At 24.3% G+C, this 19,855-nt stretch overlaps 11 protein-coding genes and 1 non-coding gene across 12 annotated transcripts; 4 read left to right on the top strand and 8 right to left on the bottom strand.

Annotated features, from left to right (window-relative positions):
- Nucleotides 1–17: 17 nt before the first annotated feature.
- Nucleotides 18–6,815, top strand: prp8 (mRNA splicing factor PRP8; the record flags this gene model as incomplete). Its single annotated transcript, XM_001712755.1, has 1 exon — nt 18–6,815. One exon carries the CDS (start codon nt 18–20, stop codon nt 6,813–6,815), a length of 6,798 nt encoding a protein of 2,265 aa, XP_001712807.1.
- A 34-nt stretch (nt 6,816–6,849) lies between these two features.
- On the top strand, nt 6,850–10,929 carry rpa1 (largest subunit of RNA polymerase I; the record flags this gene model as incomplete). Its single annotated transcript, XM_001712754.1, has 1 exon — nt 6,850–10,929. One exon carries the CDS (start codon nt 6,850–6,852, stop codon nt 10,927–10,929), a length of 4,080 nt encoding a protein of 1,359 aa, XP_001712806.1.
- A 621-nt stretch (nt 10,930–11,550) lies between these two features.
- Nucleotides 11,551–11,955, bottom strand: BNATCHR1104 (hypothetical protein). The annotated part of the gene is made up of 1 exon (XM_001712753.1): nt 11,551–11,955. The coding sequence occupies one exon, from the start codon at nt 11,953–11,955 to the stop codon at nt 11,551–11,553; it is 405 nt and encodes a 134-aa protein (XP_001712805.1).
- A 295-nt stretch (nt 11,956–12,250) lies between these two features.
- BNATCHR1103 (hypothetical protein) lies at nt 12,251–12,505 on the top strand. The annotated part of the gene is given in 2 exon segments (XM_001712752.1): nt 12,251–12,385; nt 12,404–12,505. The coding sequence occupies 2 exon segments, from the start codon at nt 12,251–12,253 to the stop codon at nt 12,503–12,505; spliced, it is 237 nt and encodes a 78-aa protein (XP_001712804.1).
- Nucleotides 12,506–12,773: 268 nt separating this feature from the next.
- Nucleotides 12,774–13,103, bottom strand: rps17E (ribosomal protein S17E; the record flags this gene model as incomplete). Its single annotated transcript, XM_001712751.1, is given in 3 exon segments — nt 12,774–12,899; nt 12,919–13,080; nt 13,101–13,103. 3 exon segments carry the CDS (start codon nt 13,101–13,103, stop codon nt 12,774–12,776), a joined length of 291 nt encoding a protein of 96 aa, XP_001712803.1.
- Nucleotides 13,104–13,199: 96 nt separating this feature from the next.
- On the bottom strand, nt 13,200–13,452 carry snRNPSm-D (mRNA splicing factor snRNP Sm-D; the record flags this gene model as incomplete). The annotated part of the gene is given in 2 exon segments (XM_001712750.1): nt 13,200–13,339; nt 13,359–13,452. The coding sequence occupies 2 exon segments, from the start codon at nt 13,450–13,452 to the stop codon at nt 13,200–13,202; spliced, it is 234 nt and encodes a 77-aa protein (XP_001712802.1).
- Nucleotides 13,453–13,611: 159 nt separating this feature from the next.
- Nucleotides 13,612–15,648, bottom strand: BNATCHR1102 (hypothetical protein). The annotated part of the gene is given in 4 exon segments (XM_001712749.1): nt 13,612–14,088; nt 14,107–14,471; nt 14,491–15,387; nt 15,408–15,648. The coding sequence occupies 4 exon segments, from the start codon at nt 15,646–15,648 to the stop codon at nt 13,612–13,614; spliced, it is 1,980 nt and encodes a 659-aa protein (XP_001712801.1).
- A 41-nt stretch (nt 15,649–15,689) lies between these two features.
- On the bottom strand, nt 15,690–16,641 carry BNATCHR1101 (hypothetical protein). Its single annotated transcript, XM_001712748.1, is given in 5 exon segments — nt 15,690–15,698; nt 15,717–16,072; nt 16,092–16,353; nt 16,374–16,496; nt 16,516–16,641. The coding sequence occupies 5 exon segments, from the start codon at nt 16,639–16,641 to the stop codon at nt 15,690–15,692; spliced, it is 876 nt and encodes a 291-aa protein (XP_001712800.1).
- BNATCHR1100 (hypothetical protein) lies at nt 16,541–17,664 on the bottom strand. The annotated part of the gene is given in 8 exon segments (XM_001712747.1): nt 16,541–16,651; nt 16,671–16,919; nt 16,939–17,120; nt 17,140–17,220; nt 17,241–17,321; nt 17,340–17,475; nt 17,496–17,537; nt 17,557–17,664. 8 exon segments carry the CDS (start codon nt 17,662–17,664, stop codon nt 16,541–16,543), a joined length of 990 nt encoding a protein of 329 aa, XP_001712799.1.
- A 5-nt stretch (nt 17,665–17,669) lies between these two features.
- Nucleotides 17,670–17,750, bottom strand: BNATCHR1t74. The gene has a single exon. It is a non-coding gene; the product is annotated as a tRNA-Leu (tRNA).
- Nucleotides 17,751–18,338: 588 nt separating this feature from the next.
- Nucleotides 18,339–19,207, top strand: BNATCHR199 (hypothetical protein). Its single annotated transcript, XM_001712746.1, is given in 3 exon segments — nt 18,339–18,938; nt 18,958–19,132; nt 19,152–19,207. The coding sequence occupies 3 exon segments, from the start codon at nt 18,339–18,341 to the stop codon at nt 19,205–19,207; spliced, it is 831 nt and encodes a 276-aa protein (XP_001712798.1).
- Nucleotides 19,208–19,210: 3 nt separating this feature from the next.
- Nucleotides 19,211–19,855, bottom strand: BNATCHR198 (hypothetical protein). The annotated part of the gene is made up of 1 exon (XM_001712745.1): nt 19,211–19,855. The coding sequence occupies one exon, from the start codon at nt 19,853–19,855 to the stop codon at nt 19,211–19,213; it is 645 nt and encodes a 214-aa protein (XP_001712797.1).

Genomic DNA, 19,855 nt, shown 5'->3' with positions numbered 1-19,855 from the left:
ATTGGTTGAGCTTAATTATGACATCGAACATTAAAAATATTGTTTCACCTGAACATATAAGAAAAATTATTAAAAATACAGATGGACTAAAGTCTATTGATGCCGCAATTGATAAAAGAGTGTATATTGCAGCTTTAAAGTACTTACCTCATGCTATTTTCAAAATAATTGAAACAATTCCAATGCCATGGGAACAAATACAATATAATGAAATTCTTTATCATTCTTCTGGAGCAATTAGTTTTGTAAATGCCAATCCTAAAACAATTCTACAAGTATTTTTAGCAAGGTGGGGTAATACATGGATGAAAATGCGAAAAGAAAAAAAAGATAGAAAAAACTTTAAGCGAATGCGTTTACCATCTTTTGATGATGACGAAAAACCGCTTGATTACACACAAAGCTTATTAAATATTGAGCCACTTGAGGCTATAAAAAAAGTTATTCATAAAAGTGTTTCAAAAAAAAACTTATCATGGCTTTATTCACCTCTTGATAAACTTTTAAATAAAATAAAAACTAAAGATAAGAGTTATTACTTTAACTTATCAACTCTATCAATATTACGCGAGTTATCTCAGGAAATAATCACGGAAATAGTAGATATAAACTATTATTTTCTATTTAATTTGGAAAGCTTTTTGATAGCAAAATCTTTAAATTTAATAGTTCCTGGTGGACCAAGTTTTGAACCTATTAGTACAGAATTTACAAAAGATGATATTCTTGAAAAAGCATCTTATACAGTCCATAGTTCTATGGTATCTTATCCAATAAGAGTCGAGTATAAACTTGATTATCCATATTTATATAATTCCAACGTAAATTTGATTGATGACAAAATTTATCTTGACCAATTAAGTCATATAGTGAAAATTGAAGATATTCAATTGCCAATATTTCTTGAGGAATCAATGTTGTTTTCGGTTAAAAGCAAGAATATCGAAGAAAAGCACGCGCAAGATATTTTATTACCAAAGCGATTCAAGTTTCTATTCGATTTTTTGAAATTATACAACCGAAATACTTCTAAGGCACTAAATCTTTCCTATGCTCCACTACCTTTTTCTAATCAACATCCCGAGATAAAAAGAATATTGGATATTACTATAACTAGAAGTTGGTATTTGGTACATTGTCCTTTAGAATTTCCTAAAAAGGTGAGAGTGTCTTATCAAAAACTTTTAAAAAAATATATAATGAATAAGATAACAAAAAAAAGTATACAAAAAAACTCTTCTTCAAGTTTATTGACTTTATTGAAAAAAAATGAGTTTTTTCAATCTACTAAATTAGATTGGGTTGAGGCTGGAATCCACTTATGCAAACAAGGCTACAATATGCTAAATTTGTTAATTCATAAAAAGGGTTTAAATTTTTTACATCTTGATTTCAATTTCAATTTAAAACCTATTAAAACATTAACTACGAAAGAGAGAAAAAAATCTAGATTTGGAAACGCTTTCCATCTTACAAGAGAAATTTTAAGATTAACGAAGTTAATTATTGATGCAAATATACAGTTTAGATTGGGTAATGTTGATGCTTATCAATTGGCTGATTGTCTGTTTTATATTTTTAGTCATGTAGGACATTTAACGGGAATTTATAGATATAAATATAGAGTCATGCGTCAGATCAGAATTTGTAAAGATTTTAAACATTTGATTCATTATAGATTTAATACAGGAGAAATTGGTAAAGGACCAGGAGTAGGATTTTGGTTTCCTCTTTGGCGTGTTTGGGTATTTTTTTTGCGAGGAATAATTCCTTTACTAGAGAAGTGGTTATTTAATTTATTATCAAGGCAATTTTTTGGTAGAACCGAAAATAAAATTGCGAAAAATGTTACTAAACAAAGAGTTGAGTCCCATTATGATTTAGAATTAAGAGCATCAGTAATTCATGAGATTTTAAGCTTGCTACCGGATAGTACTAAATTGAATAAAGCAAATCTAATACTATCTCATTTAAGTGAAGCTTGGAGATGTTGGAAGGCTAATATTTCTTGGATCGTCCCAAATATGCCACCTAAAATTGAAAAAATAATACTAAAATATATAAAACAAAAAGCGGATTGGTGGACAAACATAGCTCACTATAATCGTGAAAGAATTAAAAAAGGAGCAACTGTAGACAAAGTTGTCTGCAAGAAAAATTTAGGTAGGTTAACTAGACTATACTTGAAATCAGAGCAAGAAAAACAGCATAAATATTTAAAAGAAGGACCATACATTAAAGTTAGAGAAGTTATAACAATTTATAGGATTTTGATTCATTGGTTGGATATCAATAATTTTAATCTAATTTCTTTTCCATCAAATGAGTATAAGTTTAGTTCAAAACTTTTGGTATTAACTCTTAATCATCTAAAAGAGCAATTTTCTATGAATTTAAAATTAAATCTAGAACAAAAAGAAGAAATGGAGCTTCTGGAATATTCATACGACAATAATACTGAGATAATTAATATGATAAAAAGACATCTTTTAACTCAGAGATCTTTTAAAGAAGTATATATTGAATTTATGGACTACTATGATTATCTAATTCCAGTGTATGATGTAAACTCAATAGAAAAGCTTACAGATTCATTTTTAGATCATTTTATATGGTTTGAAGTAGATAAGTTAAGTCTATTTCCTTTTTGGTTAAAACCTACGGATAAAGAAATAGCACCTTATTTATTATATAGATGGTGTAAAAATATTAGTGGTACCTTTAGTGATACTATACCTAATAACTCAGATTCATTAATTTTAATTTTTCAAACTTATCTAGATGAAACCTTTTCCCACATAGATCATACAATCTTAAATAGAATTTTAAAAATTTTAATTGATAATAATATTTCAGAGTATATGACATCGAAAAATAACATTTATATAAGCTATAAAGATATGACTCACTTAAATATTTACGGTGTTATAAGAGGGTTACAGTTCAGCTCTTTTATTGTGCAGATATTTAATCTGATAATGGATCTCATATTACTAGGAACAAAAAAAGCGAATGAATTTAATAACGTGACTAAAGATACTAAGAGTAATGATTACAGAAACCAAAAATACAATCAATCAAGCCATCCTATTAAGTTATTTTATAGAATTAATGATGAGATATTTATTTTGTTACGTCTCTCAAAAATAGAAGCGATCGAAATAACTAGTAATTATTTACAAAATTATAAATTTAATAAAACGCAGGAACATTCAATGCTTTTTGATAAAGCTGAAAATGATAGGCCGAATAAAAAAAATATTAACTCCTTAAAAGATATGATAATAGCGAAGGCAGTTTTCAATGAAATTAAAAATAGAATTCCTAATAGTCTTTCTAAACTGAAATGGATGAATACTCATATAAAAATAATTAGTAAAGTTAATCGACCCATTACTTTTAATATGCTAGGTTTTAAGTGCAAGTTTGAACTAAATAACTTAAATACTTCTCGAGTTGTAGCAAAAAGAGAGAATGAGTGGTTGATATCAGATAGTTATAAAAAACTTAATTCTCGTCTCTTTAAAATAACTGTATCTGATAAATCTATTAACTTCTTTGAAAATCGAATAAGGCAAATTTTAATGACTTCGGGGTCTCTTACTTTTACTAAAATATCAAATAAATGGAATACAACATTAATAGGAATGGTCTCATTTTTTCGTGAAGCCATTCAAGGCTCTTATTCTTTACTGGAAACAATAATCAAATGTGAAACTAAAATTCAAACAAGAATAAAAATGGGTTTAAATTCAAAAATGCCTGCTAGATTTCCATCAGTAGTATTTTATTCACCGAAAGAGATGGGAGGCTTAGGTCTCATATCTATGAGTCATATAAATATCCCCAAATCAGATCTTAAATATTCTCATCAAGATGATCATGCTGTAACACATTTTCAAGCTGGTATGCAAGCAAGTGATAAAAATAACATTCCTAATATTTATAGATATATTAAAAACTGGGATCAAGAATTCATAGAGTCGTATCAAACATGGCTAGAATATGGTATGAAAAAAAAAGAAGCAAAAGAAAAAAAAAAGAAGCTAACCATCGAAGATCTTGAACCATACTGGAATAAAGGAATTCCTAGAATCAATACGCTTTTTCAGAAAGATAGATTTCTCTTAATCTATGATAAAGGGTGGAGAATGCGTAATATTTTTAAAAAGTTTTATATTTTGAAATATAATCCATTTTGGTGGACTGATCAAAAGCATGATGGCAAACTTTGGAATTTGTTCAACTATAAAACTGATATTATTCAAGCTCTTGGAGGTATACACGGTATGCTCGAGCATACTTTATTTAAAGGAACATATTTTCCATCATGGGAAGGATTGTTTTGGGAAAAATCTTCAGGCTTTGAGGAGACCATGAAATTTCGAAAATTAACTAATGCCCAGAGAACAGGGTTAAATCAAATACCTAATCGAAGATTTACATTATGGTGGTCACCTACAATAAATCGGGCTAATGTTTATATAGGATTTCAAGTACAACTTGATTTAACTGGTATTTTCATGCATGGGAAAATACCTACATTGAAAATCTCGTTGATTCAAATATTCAGGGCACATTTATGGCAAAAAATCCATGAAAGCTTGATAATTGATTTAGCTCAAACTTTAGATAGTCAAACTGATACCTTAGGTATAGAAATTGTTCAAAAAGAAACTATACATCCAAGAAAGTCTTACAAAATGAATTCGTCTTGTGCTGATATAGTTTTATACTGTAACTCTTTATGGCATTGCTCAAGTACAACTTTAATATCTGATCTGAATGATGTATTTGATCAAAAATTTACAAGCAAATATTGGATAGACATTCAATTAAGATGGGGTGATTTCGATTCCCATGACATTGAAAGATATGTTCGATCGAGATACTTAGATTTTTGTACCGATCTTCAATCAATTTATCCTAGCACAACGGGATTAATGATAGGATTTGACCTGGCCTATAATCTATACTCAGCATATGGAAATTGGATACCGGGAATTAAAATAGTTTTTATTCAGTGTTTATCTAAATTGATCAAAGTAAATCCATCTTTATTTGTATTAAGAGAAAGAATTCGAAAAGGAGTGCAGTTATACTCCTCAGATCCTAGTGCACAATCCTTATCATCGAAAAATTATGGAAGTTTATTCATGAATGAAGTTGTATGGTTTGTTGATGACACGAATGTTTATCGAGTAACTATACATAAAACAGCTGAAGGTAATTTCGCAACAAAACCAATTAATGGTGCTATTCTAATAATAAATCCTAGAACTGGACAATTATTTGTAAAGATAATGCATTCTAGTTTGTGGGATGGTCATAGAAGATTAGGACATTATTCAAAATGGAAGTGTGCTGAAGAAATAGTCAGTTTACTAAATTCTATTCCTAAAGAAGAGCTACCTGGAAAATTGATTGTATCAAGAAAAGTTTTACTTGAACCTTTAGAAGTACATTTATTAGATACTTCAAATATAAAAGTAATTGGCACCGATTTGCTTATTCCATTTTACACATTGATGAAATTAAATCATATTAATGATGTTGTATTAAAATCTAAAGTATCAAAGTTGTTAATTTTCAATATATATGACAATTGGCTTAAAAACTCTTCTTCTTATACAGCTTTCGCTCGTATACTACTAATTTTAAGAGGTCTTCATATTAATTATAAAAAAACTATATCGATTCTAAATATCAATTATAAAAATTTATCGTTCTCGAAATACTTATGGCCTAATTTAGATGCACAAGAATGGATTAATGTCGAAGTTATTTTGAAAGATTTAATTATCAATGATTACTGTCAAAGGCATAAAATAACTACTTCATCTTTGACACAAGTGGAGATTAGGGATATAATACTCGGCCTGGAACAATATTTGAAACCTAAGTCTAATTCATCATCAAATATAAAACATGAGAAAGAAATGACATCGAGCAAAACAGTATCAAAAGATAATGTAGTAATTAAAAGTTTTACTAAATCTCCATACGAAAGAATAAAGTTTAAATCAAAAAAAAATTGGAAATCGAGGTTACAAAAAAAAATAAATACATTTGCAATAGTAAGAAATTTATTTATAAACAAAAATGAAAAATTTAATGCAAATAGTAGAATATTCTTGATTAGCAAGCATTTAGTTTTAAAGTTTGCAAGCATTTCTGACACTTGTTCTGAAACATTTGGTTATATCTACGGAAAAGATTCAATTGAATTTAATAATATATCAGAAATAATCTGCATAAGTATACCTCCTCAATTAGTTTCTGGACTGTCGTTAGCAATGGCAATAAAACACATTCCTCACAAATCAACTGATGACTTTGAGATTCTTGGATGGATTCATTTAACAGCCTATACAGAGAATCAAATTCTCAGCAGGAATCTAAGATATCACGCTAAACTCATCACTAATATTGATGGTTTAAATGGTAATAAATCAATCTTTGTTATACTATTTGTTTCAAATTCTTACAGTACGTTAAAAGCATTTTCACTTACCGCTGAAGGATTTAGAAACTCTTTATCAACAAATATTGAGAAGCTTGATAAAGACAATATAAAAAAATATCTAAGAAAAGTATCAATCTCATTGAGTAACAAATTTCAAGGCTTTTTTTTGGTTCCAAAAAATAATTTATGGAACTATCATTTTTTTGAATCGGCTTTTAATGCAGAAATGAACTACACATTGAAAGTTGGCATACCAATTGATTACTTCGAAGATTATCACAGACCTTTTCATTTTAGAGACTTTTATTTCGATAATGATAAAAATAATGTTGAAGAAAGTGACGTTTAGGCCTTTTTATTTGTTAATCTTTTTTAAATAATATATGAAGGGTCCAGTAAATTTAATCCGTTTTATTAATTTTAAATCAACGCTAGTAAATCTAACTAAAAATGATCTGACACAGACATCGACTGATAATAAAGGACTTGATTCAAATTTTAAAAGTAATAAAGATTTAAAATTTAAATATCCTTTTTATATAATGAATTCAACTTTAAGTGCCAATTTATTATTCTTTTGTAAATCATTATGTTTTAATTGTTTTATGTGCAATTTTGATGAACTTTTGGAACTAAAAAGAAGTAAACTCTTTTATAAGACTACAAAACATAGTAAACATGCGATTGATTTCACAAAACTTATGCCTTTATCTTCACAGATAAACCAATCTAAGGGTATCTTACAATTAACTAATAAAAACTCCTGTTTAAGATGCAATAAATTTTTTATAAATATATCAAAAAAAGCGGCCTTACATAGACTGAAAACTAATATAAATTTAAAAGTTCAAGAAAACAAAAATTTTAAAGAGAACAATAATTTGCATAAAAGTAATTATAAAAAAGACTACGATAAAAAAAAATATTTTAACTACAGTGTTTCCTCAAACGAGTTTAAAGAACTTTATAAAAAATGTACGAGGAATAATATTGTTTTCTTTTTAACCCTTTTTCAGTCTAAATATTCTTTTTTAAATTTTGAGCTATTCAGTTATAGATTTCATGACTTAAATAGCTATTTTAATAATTATCAATCTACCATTACTGAGAGCATCAGTAAAAAGTCTATTAAAGATAACTTCAAAAAAGTTAAAAAAATATTTGATCTAGCCATTCAATCAAAGAATAGCTTAAAAAACTTTTCCGAGTTCAATGAAAAAAGTGACCTTGAGATTATTTATAGTCTATTATCTAATATTAATAATGAGCAAACAAGAGTTAAGAGATTTAAGAAATTAATTGAAAAAAAAATTGGTTTAATCCGTTCTAATATTCTAGGCAAAAGAGTAAATTTTAGTGGCAGATCTGTGGCTACTCCAGACCCATTGATTAAATCGGGAGAAGTAGGCTTACCTAAAATTGTAGCAAAATCTTTGCTAATACATGACTATTTATCATCAATAAATATAGCAATATTTAAGTTTTTTCTTTATGCACAAATACGAAAAACTTGTGAAGTATTTTTTTTTAAATACAATTTAAAATCTCCCAACAAATATTCAACAGTCTTTTTATTTAAAATTGAATTAATGAAGTTTTTTGAAAATAATGTTTTTAGACCACATTATTCTAGGATGAGTCATCACTTTTTAAAAAGTCTACCATTTATGAGAAATTTAAAACAAGATGATTACGTTTTAGTTAATAGACAACCAACTTTACATAACTTAGGTTTATTATCACATAAAATTAAATTAATTAGTACGGATCACACGATAAAAATGAACTACATTAATTGTAAAAGTTATAATCTTGATTTTGATGGAGATGAAATAAACTTTCACGTAATTAGAGGTTATGAATCTAAATCCGAGTCAACTTTTTTAACTTTTGCTGACGTTAATAATGTAAGTTCAAAAGATAGTTCTCTAATGAGAAACTTAATTCAAGATAACCTGGTTATGCTTAGAATTTTAACATTTAAAGACTTTTTTATTGATTTTACAGATGTGAGTAAAATTTATTGCGCAACAGAAATTACTAATGTTGAAAAACTAAAACCAATTATTTACTCACGAAACACTAAAAAAGGCTATTTTACAGGCCTACAGATTATTAATTTTTTATTATTAGACTGTAATATTTCATTAAATGAAAAACGAATATTATATTTCAAAAAAAGTCTTAATAAAAAGTTAGCTTTTGACTTATTTCCAAATGAAAAAAATGCAATCATTGTAAACAATGGAGAAATTACAAATGGAATTTTGGATTCTTATGATTTTAAATCAAATAAATTATTTAATAAAATTCAGCAAAGCACCAATCAGATAAATTATTCAATATTTGTAAATAAACTTTCACACTTGTTATATAAAATGACATCAAAAATTGGAATTACTTTTGGAATTAATGACTTAGTTTTTAAGAATGATAAAAGAGATTTTTTGTCATCTTTTTTTTATAATTTTAAAAATGGACTTATTAGATATAAAAATTCATTTTATTGTTACACAAGAGTATTTAAAACCTTTTCATCGAAATTTGTTACATTAGTAGAAAATAACGAGGAAAGGATAATATTAAAATTGAAAGGTCTGGAAAATAAGTTATTATTATTTAGCAAAAATAAATTTAAAGAGGAGATATACAAAAGAAAAACATCTTCAAATTCCCTATTAAACATGGTAAAAGCTGGTGCTAAAGGTTCTGAAAGAAATATATTTTTAATAACTTTTTTCATGGGTCGTATAGAACTTTCATTGTATCCTAATTTGCGCAACATGATAGATATTAATAGAATTGTGAATAATTTCATTTTTGGAAATTATCTTTTAGGATTATCGAATTTTGAATTTTTTGCTCATACCTTATCAGGAAGATTGGGACTTCTTGATACCGCAACTAAAGTAAGTAGATCTGGATATTTACAGAGATCGTTGATAAAAATGCTTGAGAATTTATATTTAGAAAATGATGCTACAATTAGAAATTCAATCAATAAAGAAATTTTAGATTTTTATTATTACAGCGTTTCAGATGTAATCATGAAGCCTAATGATAATCAGTACAATGAGTTTAGAAGAGTATTACAATTCTTGAAAAATAATTATTGCAAGCAAAAACTCGATATATATTCGTTATTTAGTTTAATTAAAAAATGGCATAGATATCTTAATAGAACCTTTACAAATGGGAAAGTAACATTCAACGATGAAATCTCCTTCAATAAATATTTTGTAAACTTCTATCAAACTTTTACTTTATCAAAATTGCATCAGAATTTGTTTAACTTTTATTTTAAGAGCAATTCGTATAAATTTTATAGTTCTTCAAAGAAACTGAACAATTTAAACTTTTTTAATTTCTACTTTATGCTCATGATCTACAATTTTCTAATAATAAGTCGTGCCAAACAAACTGCATGTTTTAGTCCATTAGGTGTTTTGTGTGGCCAAAGCATAGGTGAACCACTCACTCAGATGACTCTAAATACTTTTCATAATACTGGCATAGTTAATGAAGGAGTTAATAGAGGAATCCCTTATCTAGTTCAATTAGTTCAAGGCTTATATATTCATTCAAAAAAAATTCCAATGCTAGCATTAAAACTAAACAGAAGCATATATAATTATAAAGATTCTTTTAATATTCTATTGAATAGAAATTTTACACTAAATACAATATCAATGATGGATTTTATCTTTTCTGTGAAGTCTATAAATTCTTCAAGTATTCTTATTAGTAATTCATTTCAGATCGTCAATATTGGAAAATTTGTAAAAAGAATAAGACTAAATATTTATAATTTATCTTTAAAACTTTCAAAAACTATATTTAAACGCATTATCAAATTAATATTTAAAGTACTCTATTATAAATATTCGAAACAAGAATACAAGAAACCCTATATACATCGAATTTCCAATTATTTCTTAAATTATAGAAAATCATTGAAAAAAAAGATAAATTTAATCTATAAAGTACCTCTACTAAAATTAATCCAAAGAACTATCTCATCAATAAAATTCAGATATTTTATTGATTATAGGAGTAAAAGTATAACAATAACAGTGAAAAACAATAATAAAACAAACATGTCACTATTAACTATGGGTAACAGCAAGTTTTTAAATGAAAAAATATATGGTAGTAAAAAACTGACTAATTCTTCTGCTATTGTAGATAGTAAAGCATCTTGCTTTTTTTTGATAACTAAAGGTATTAGTATTAATTGTTTTATCAAAAAACTGAAGTTTATTTCCTTAAACTGTAGTACTTTTCATAAACTTAATAATCATCGTTACTATTTCGGTATTGAATCATGTTACAATTTAATATATTGGAATATATTAAACACTATTAGCCATCAAAATATTAAAATTAATAAAATACACATTAAAATTATTTGTAGTTATATGACATTTAAAGTAACTAAAAATATTTTAGGGTTTTGTAATTAGAATGCAAAGAAATTTTTTAGATATATCAGATTCACTTTTCCATAATATCAGTTTTGAATCTAATTGGAAAAATCTTAGAAAAAGTATAGCTCATAAATCTATTGAATGTAATGAATCAGTAGCGAGTAATATTTTTACAGGTACAAAAATAACAACTGGGACTGGAAAAGTATCCGTAAGAAAAGTCTATGATCAATAATTCAAAAAAATAAAGAAGATGGTAATAAAAATTTCAAATTGATCTTTTTATATATAAAATTGATGAAGTACTCTTTATGAAAATGAAAATTGGTGCTTAATTTTTTTATCATATACTTATTATGCTCTATTATTTCAGTTTTTAAAAGATGTTTTAAACTTAACGACATATATAATAGAGGTGGTGATAGCATTCAAGTTTTGATTACGGTTTTGCTTAATTTATCCTATTTCTATTATTTTAAAAAGTGCAAAAATTGTTTACCAAAAAAATTTTTTAAAAATGAAAAGTAAATAAAAATAATAACTAAATTAATAATTCTTTCGTACTTACTTAGTCTAAATGTAGTTTCTCATCAATTTATTATATGAGATAAAAACAAAGATGACCACCTGTTGATAAAAATTTTTGTTTGAAAAATACTAATAATAAGTGATGAGTTTTTTCTTGAATCTTTTCAATAATCTAGTATCAATTGATAAGTTATACAATAAATAAAGAGAGATTAGTTCTAAATAGGAAATCATTAAAGAATTAATAATTAAAATTCGATCGAAAGAATCCATATTAAAAGAACAGAGCAATGCATTAGTGCAATTAATAAAATATATAAAAATAAATATAAAACTGATTGAAAATAAAGTATAAGGAAAAGAATTAAGATTATTATTAAAATAGGTCTTTTTATTTTTTTTAGGACAAGAAAAAAAACCAAAGTACTTTAATACCGAAGTAAAAAGAAAGTTTAAAAAATTATACATTAAAAAACAAATTAGTTTATTACTAAAAGCGATAATATAAATCACTATGTATGTAGGGAAAGTCATGCTTATAGTAAATATTTATAATTCTAAAAGCTAGTTGTTGACTTTAGTTCATATGTATAATTACGACCTTACTTTAAAGGATCATAGTAGTTGTTTTTTCCTGTAACATTAAACCAATGATGAATATCCAACTGAGGTTTTAGAAATTCATGCATTTATTTTAAAGAAATGAGAATTTTTTCATTCAATATCTCTAACATCCATGCTATTTGGCATATAAAGTTACAGCATTCATACAATAACTTTTGTAATAGAACGCAACATTGATAGTGAAAAGCGTTGGTTACCTATACATATGTTTGCTCAGTCCGCAGAATGTAATGAAGTTTATTTACTTCTGGTATGCTATATTCTGCCTTGTCTTGTTGTTGTTTATCAAATCTCAGAACTTTTAAAAATATATAGCATGTTTTTTATACTCACATACAAAGTACCTTTAATAGTTTAGAATTATTTACATTTTCATACGTCCATGCTATCATTTATAACTCATGGTTTTAATCAGTTTAAGAATAGAAAAATTGATCAATCGTTTCTCGATTCATTATAAATTTTTTATTAATATATTATTATATATTTATAATTATTATTTTAACTAAAGTTTTGTTGATATTTAAATTTTTTTGCATCATTAAAATCCTTAATCTAATTTCTTGTATAGTAATTCTATGACTAACTCTTTAGATTTTTTATCATTTTTTAGTATCTACTCTATTTGTTATTTTCTGATAAAGATTCATTGAATTATAATTTGTTAATAGATATTAAATTTATAGATTGGAAGAATACTATTTAAAAATTATTTATTATTATACATTCTAATTAATCAATTTGACATAGTTTACAAATATAGACTCAGTGAATAAATGTTGTACTTTGATTTTTTTAGTTATTTTATTATTTTGAACCGCACCCTTTAATTTATACTCATTTTTTCCTATATCCTATTAATTATCCAAGTACAATAAGAAAAGAAGAAATCTTATTTCTAATTTTTTTTGTTTGAGTTCTTAGAAAATATTCTATCAACGACTTGTTTTTTATAAAACAAAATTTTGTTTTCATACTATCTTTATTAAACAGTTTTCTGGATATTGCTTTAATATTATTTGATTTAATTCTACCCTTTTCTAAATAAAAAATACCATTATTATTAAAATTCACCCAAGATAACTTTTAACTTATTTGTTTTTTTAGTGAACTTATTAGAAGTAAATACTTATTATTTATTATTATTTAAAACTTTAAAATCCAAAATTTACTGGCAATATTATATATCTTACACTATTTCCTCTTATAATTAAATCTTTATAAATCATTTCATTCTTATTTTTTTGAGAAACTTTTGCGAACTTTAAGACAATATTACCTAAAATATCGCTATCTAAAATAAAAATTTAAACCTTGAAGAGTTCCTATGATTGTAGTGTGACTCTTGAGTACTATTTTTAGTGATTCGTTTTTTAATTTTTCAAAATCCTTGTATAGAACTGACATAAATTAAAGAGTTTTATCTAAAAATGTTTACCCTAATAGTTGAAATATATATTTTGTTAGATAGTTTAAAATATTGTTACTAATCCCCTCTGAATGAGATAGTAAATCAAAGCATAAAGATCCCTAAATGGCATTTAAATACTAACAAGTTATTTTAATCTATATGACCAGGATAGCTTTTAATATACTTTTTAAAATAACTCCTATAGATGAAATCTTATTTTGTAAAAAGTTTTTACGTACTAATAAATGTATAGAATTAATTTTAAAGTAATTTTTTATAAAAATAAGATTTGTGCTATACATAAGAGCAATTCTTGAAAAATTAGATATTTTTAACCTTTTTTCATTTAAAAGCATCTGGATTTTTTCGCAAAAATTACAAATAATTTTACTATTGATCGTTGTTTTTAATTGATGCATTAAAAAAGTAGACCAAAACCTATAGTTTACAATTGGATCATCTAGCTTCTTCTTATTATTAGACAATTTTAAGAAAATAAATTTGTCATACTCCATCAATTTATCATAGGATAAACTTATTTTTTCATTAAAAGGATTAAAATTTGATAATAAAAGATAGAAAATTGTTAAAGCAATAATAACAGAACTGGATAGATCAAATATTTCAGCAATCTAAATAATTTTTCATACATTCAAACAGTCTAGATTCAGATTTAAGGATGAATTTTTGCAATCAAATTTTAGAGACGATTTCGATTGCTCTTCAATTAATGCTATTATATTTTTTAAATTAAAGTTTCTTGAATTAGGTTTTTTCCTATTATGCTTTTTTTTAAATAATTTCAAAATATAAAATAGCTTACGACTTTTTGTAGTAATAATTATATTTTTAGAAAATCGAAAGTAAAAAATAGATTTATTTTTAGAATATCTAAAGGTAAATCTATTTTTTTCTAATTTAAATGAAGTTGAAATGATACTTTTATTGATTAGCTTTTTATATATATTGAATTTTAAACTTTTCCATGGCATAATATCTGACATTATTAATACGTCTTAAATCAAAATGTTTACTTTTTGCCATAATTTGATGTATATTCAATAATTGAATATTTTTAATAATAAGATATATCAAAAAAAATTTTAATGAAGATAATGTAGAATAAGAAAAGAAATATAAACGTATAAATATTTTTAAAAAGTCTCGACAAACAATATTATTTCGTAAAAGTGAAAAGTCGACTAAGAACAAATTTTTTTTTACTACTTCAGTGACGTTAAATTCTGATCTATAGTAATATTTATTTTTTAATACAAGACGATTGTAGATAAATTTAGTGTTAATAGTATTTTCTTCGTTAGTTTCATAAATACACGAGAGATTATTTAAAAAGTTCACTAGTTTAATTCTATTAAATTTAATTTTATGTGTATTTAAATATTTTTGTTGTGGTAAACTTGAATTTATTGGTTCGTTTATTGAAAAAGTTTTCCTTTGGTCAATGACATACTTACTATTTTCTTTATTATTTTTAACCCACAAATAAATGTAAGGAAGATCTATGAAAGTGAAAAAATTTGAATTATAACCTAAAATATTGCAACTATTTGCTATTGAAATAATTGTATTATATAACAATGAGATTTTTGGAGAACTTCTGATTAGTGCAGGGAAATGTTTTGTTAGTAAAAGTTCTCTAAGCTTAACACTTTCCATATTTTTTAAAAGTAAAGATTTTTTTATTATCTTCATTGAAAAATAAACAAGTAAAAAATCAATATTTTTCTTCAATGAACAAGAGCTGTTAGTTTTTATTATTATTTTATTAAAATTTGTTCTACGAATATATGAATGTATTATAAGTAGTAGCTTAAATACTACATTCACGTAAATTTCATTAATTTTAAGTAGCTTAAAGAATATTAAATCTATTTGAAAAGCATCATTAAAAATCCCGCTAATAAAATTTTCTTTTATACTATTATATTACCTTTTATATTAGTTTTTTGAATAAAAACAAAATTGGTTATTTTTACAATCGTATTAAGTATAAATATTTCTTTTATTGTTAGTTTATTTGATAGTAAAGAAGTACATACAAATATTATATAGTTATTAAATATATTCATGATGTTTAGTATAGATGATGTAGTTAAAATCATATTTATGTTTTTATTAGCAGTGATGCTTTTTAAGATGTACTTTAATTTAATAAATATTAGTGAGTTCATTCAAATAAACAATTGTAATTATTTAACAATACTGTTGCATTTTACAATATCTTGTTTTAGAAATCCACATAACACCAATAGTCAAGACTTATATTTTTAAAGTTTTTTGAGCTAAGAGAATTTTTAAAACACATAAAACTATTAACTATGCTATATTTTTTAATGTTTATTACTAAAAGAAAGTTTTTATATGTATTAATGATAAAATAGCTGCTAGTTTTTATGCTTTTATTTGAAAAATAAAAAAAGTTTATATTTGCTTTTTTTATTAAAGAAAATCCAAATATATCTTTAATAGAGTAAAATTTTTTAACAGTATTAAAATTTATATTTTTTATATTTTCAAAGATGCTATGCCTAGAATGCAGTTCTTTCTTAATCATTATTAGCTTACAGAAAGTGTTTAATACTTTAAGCAGGAAAGCTTTTATTTTAAAAATTACCTATTGACCCTGTTTTTAGTATCGTGAAATGAAACATTTTATTCTTTGCAGTTACCCTCTCTAAGGAAGCTAACCCACATGGATTATTGAAAATCGATAAAAAGCATATATTTGTGATAGAGAGACGTTTTTTTATATAATTAAATATTATAAGTTTTAACAAACGATAAGTTTTGTTAGAAAAATCAAAACGTAATATTTCACTTTTATGCCCTATCAATCGATTAGTTTTATAATCTACTATTCTTTTTATCTTATAGTGCTTTTATTAATGAATTATACTTGAGTTGCAATAGTAAGATTGATTATAACAAAAACTAAAAAAGATTTGAAAGGCCACTTTAGTTGATTTAAAGTCTTCTTTTTTTTATCATTTATTGAAATTAAGCTATTAATTTTTAACTTCTATCTAAGAAGTTTTTACTTTAAAATTTATAACTCTTATTCCATTAATGAAAGATAGTTTTATTGAAATATACTTTATGACTGTCAAAGTAATTATTAAATTTAATTTTCTCAGAAATACTAATTTCGGTGTATAGTATTTCATTTAAACTAGCCTAAAAGATATTTATTAACTTCAATAAAATTTTTTATTCTTTCCGTAGTTTTATGAATTAAATTTTTCCATCTAGCTTTCCAAGGACTATTATTAGTCTCTTTTAAATAGAAAAAATAATCATTTAAATAGCCTCCTGCTATTCTGTAGATCATAGTTTCATCATAAGTTAAAGAATTTACTTGATAATTGTAGATATTAGTATATTCATGAAACGAAATTAGCTCCAACAAATTAGAATTCTCAGACTTGCTCTTCTTTTTTACTTCCTATAATATTGGATTTTACTTTAATATCTGGATTAAATTCTAAATAAATTTTATTAATAGCATTACTGCTATGAATTTTAGACACCTTTATAACTTGTATCGAACGAACGTAAGATAAAGATTCTAATTGAAACCAACCAGATCTACTATTTTGAAAATCGTTATACAAACAAGTCATATTAATACTGAAATCAAACTTTTCTTTTTTTAATTTGTAAACCATTAGCTTTAATATATCTTCCTAAAAATCCATTAAATAAATTGATTAATTTATCGCAATATTGTTTAAATAGATATTGAACTATTTAAATATTTATTTACCATTAAGAGAAAAATTACAAAAGGCTTTATTATTGAGTAATTCAAGGAACGAGTTAGGTTGCATTATGAATAAAATATTGGCTATTTATTTATTTTTACGTTTATCTACGATATTATTTTTTAATAGATATTTGAAAACAAAGCTTAGTTTTTCAAAATTATTTTTTTTTCTATTCGTTTCATTATTTATTATTTCTGTTGAAAAGCAATTTTTCTTGAAGATACAAATGATATTCGAATTCAAAATAATAATACTTTAGAAAAAAAAATTATTCTTTGATTTATTCTATTATAAATCTTTCAATAAAAATATTACTGTATAAATTCTATGAAGGATACTTTCAAAAATAATATGCGATATCAAGAAATTTATTTTTACGCTTGATAAATTATCACATAAATTGATTCTAGTGATAGAGGACATAATCATGTCAAAAGCGGGATTCGAACCCACGAAGCTAGTGCACCAGAACTTGAGTCTGGCCCCTTTGACCACTCAGGCATTTTGACAAGAAAAACTTATCATTAATCTCCAATCGTTCAAAGTATATTCGAATCAGTTACTTATTTATAGTTATTAATATTTTAATTGCAAATTTCTTGCAATTTTTATATATTACAATTCAGACTTTTGAATAAGTTTAAAATTGATAAAATATTAGTAGATTCTTTTTTTAAAACTTTGCGTGATTCTAAAAGATATTAACAAAATTTTATTTAGATTTCTTTTTGTTTCTTAAAAAAACACAGTGTCCACATTTTTTTTTCCTACAATTTTTAGATTTATAACTATTAGTTGCATAACATCTCATAATAATTAATTAACTTTCTACATACTTTTTTTTTTAATTTATATTTCAAAGCTAAAATTTGAAGGGATGGCTCGATCATAATTACTATTGTTAGTTGTGAAGTAAACTACTTATAGTTTTTTCTAATCTGTGGAGGAGTGCTCTCAACTATTTATTTCTAAATTTATACTTACATTATAATTCCAAAAATAATTAGAAAGTTTATATCACAGATAATGACAAAACAAGTAAATGTACATTGTTTCTTGAGAATATACTTAAATATGTTATATAAAAATAAGAATAAATGAAGATAAAGCGAAAAATAGAATATAGTTCCAGATATAAGAGCTACAATGCATTGCTGATCTTTAAGAAATATTTATCTCAAAAAAGAATTTCATGGATCAATTTATACTATAAATTATTATACTTAAAATTAAACAAAGAATCAATCATTCTAGAAAATTCAAAAAATAGTCAACTTCTACATAATTTCAAGAATAAACTTACATATAAGTTTTATTCTAATAACTTCATTAACAAACAAAATCTAGAACATTTTTTAAATAATTTTGAGAGTTCTTATAATCCTCCAAATAAAAATTGGCTTGCTAACAATCTTATAAAAGATATAAATTCTAAAACTTGGCTTACTAATAATAGCGAAAACCATAAACACAAGCGTCTGTGCTATTTTTATTGTTCACCCTATAAAAATGATCTTAATTTCTCACATGGCTTCTATCACATCAAAGGTAAGCTTATTCATCACACAATTATTACCGAGTTATTTACTCATAAGACTAAAAATTTAAAGAACAAAAAGTTAAAAATGAACGCATATTTCTTTTCTTTTTTATATAATGTCATAAATATACTCATGAACACATCAAGGTCTCAAAAAGTACATTTTTTTGAAACAGAATATAAATAAAATAATTTATAAAAATATTACAACAAAAACTGATATTAATATCATATTTAAGTCAATAGTATGCATTTTTGAAATTACATACTTTTATATTTCTTATAATAAAAAATTCTTAATTATTAAATTTAAAAAATCACAAAAGACTAAAAATATAGAAAATCTGTACCGTTAAATATTTTTTTATAGATCTAATAAAGCTTTTTAATAATCACATTTTTATGAATAAAATAAAAGTAGAATAAAATTTAAAAAATATTATAAAATAAACAACTAAAAGCATCATGTTTTTTAATCATTTTCTTACGAATTCTTTGAAGTCCATTGTAATTTTTTTTTAGATGACATAAAAAAAAATAGTTAAAGCTATGGCTATCGAAATGGATAGTCTTATTCTTTTTCATGAATCTAAAATGCTCTTGACCAAGGTATTTTGACAATAACATCATTAACTTTTTTTTGGTTTTGTATACAAAATATATATTAGAACTTGTTGAGATGAAAAGTATCAGAAAACAAGTAATGAAAGAATATTTTAATAATAAATTAGCTTTAATCTTTGGATTGCTTATAATTAATAAAGATCCTTTTTTGAGAAGTATTTCAAATATTTTATGGTAGAATCGATCAATATTATTAACTTTTTTTGATATCTTTGAAATATTTATATTAATTGAAATTAGGCATACTAATAATTTACTTGTAATTGCATTTCTTTCTTTAGTCAACAATATAATTACATCAATTAAAAGTTTGTTTAATAAAATAGAACAAAAGTTTTTTATGATAGATCTTATCTTTATATTATGACAGATATTTTTATTATTATTGAAGATTTTTGTTATAAATACTTTTTTTAATAGCAATCTAAGAATGTTATTTTTAATATTCAT

Source organism: Bigelowiella natans (genome assembly GCF_000002455.1).
Source record: "Bigelowiella natans nucleomorph chromosome 1, complete sequence".
NCBI lineage: Eukaryota > Cercozoa > Chlorarachniophyceae > Bigelowiella > Bigelowiella natans.
This window is presented reverse-complemented; position numbering and strand designations above follow the sequence as displayed.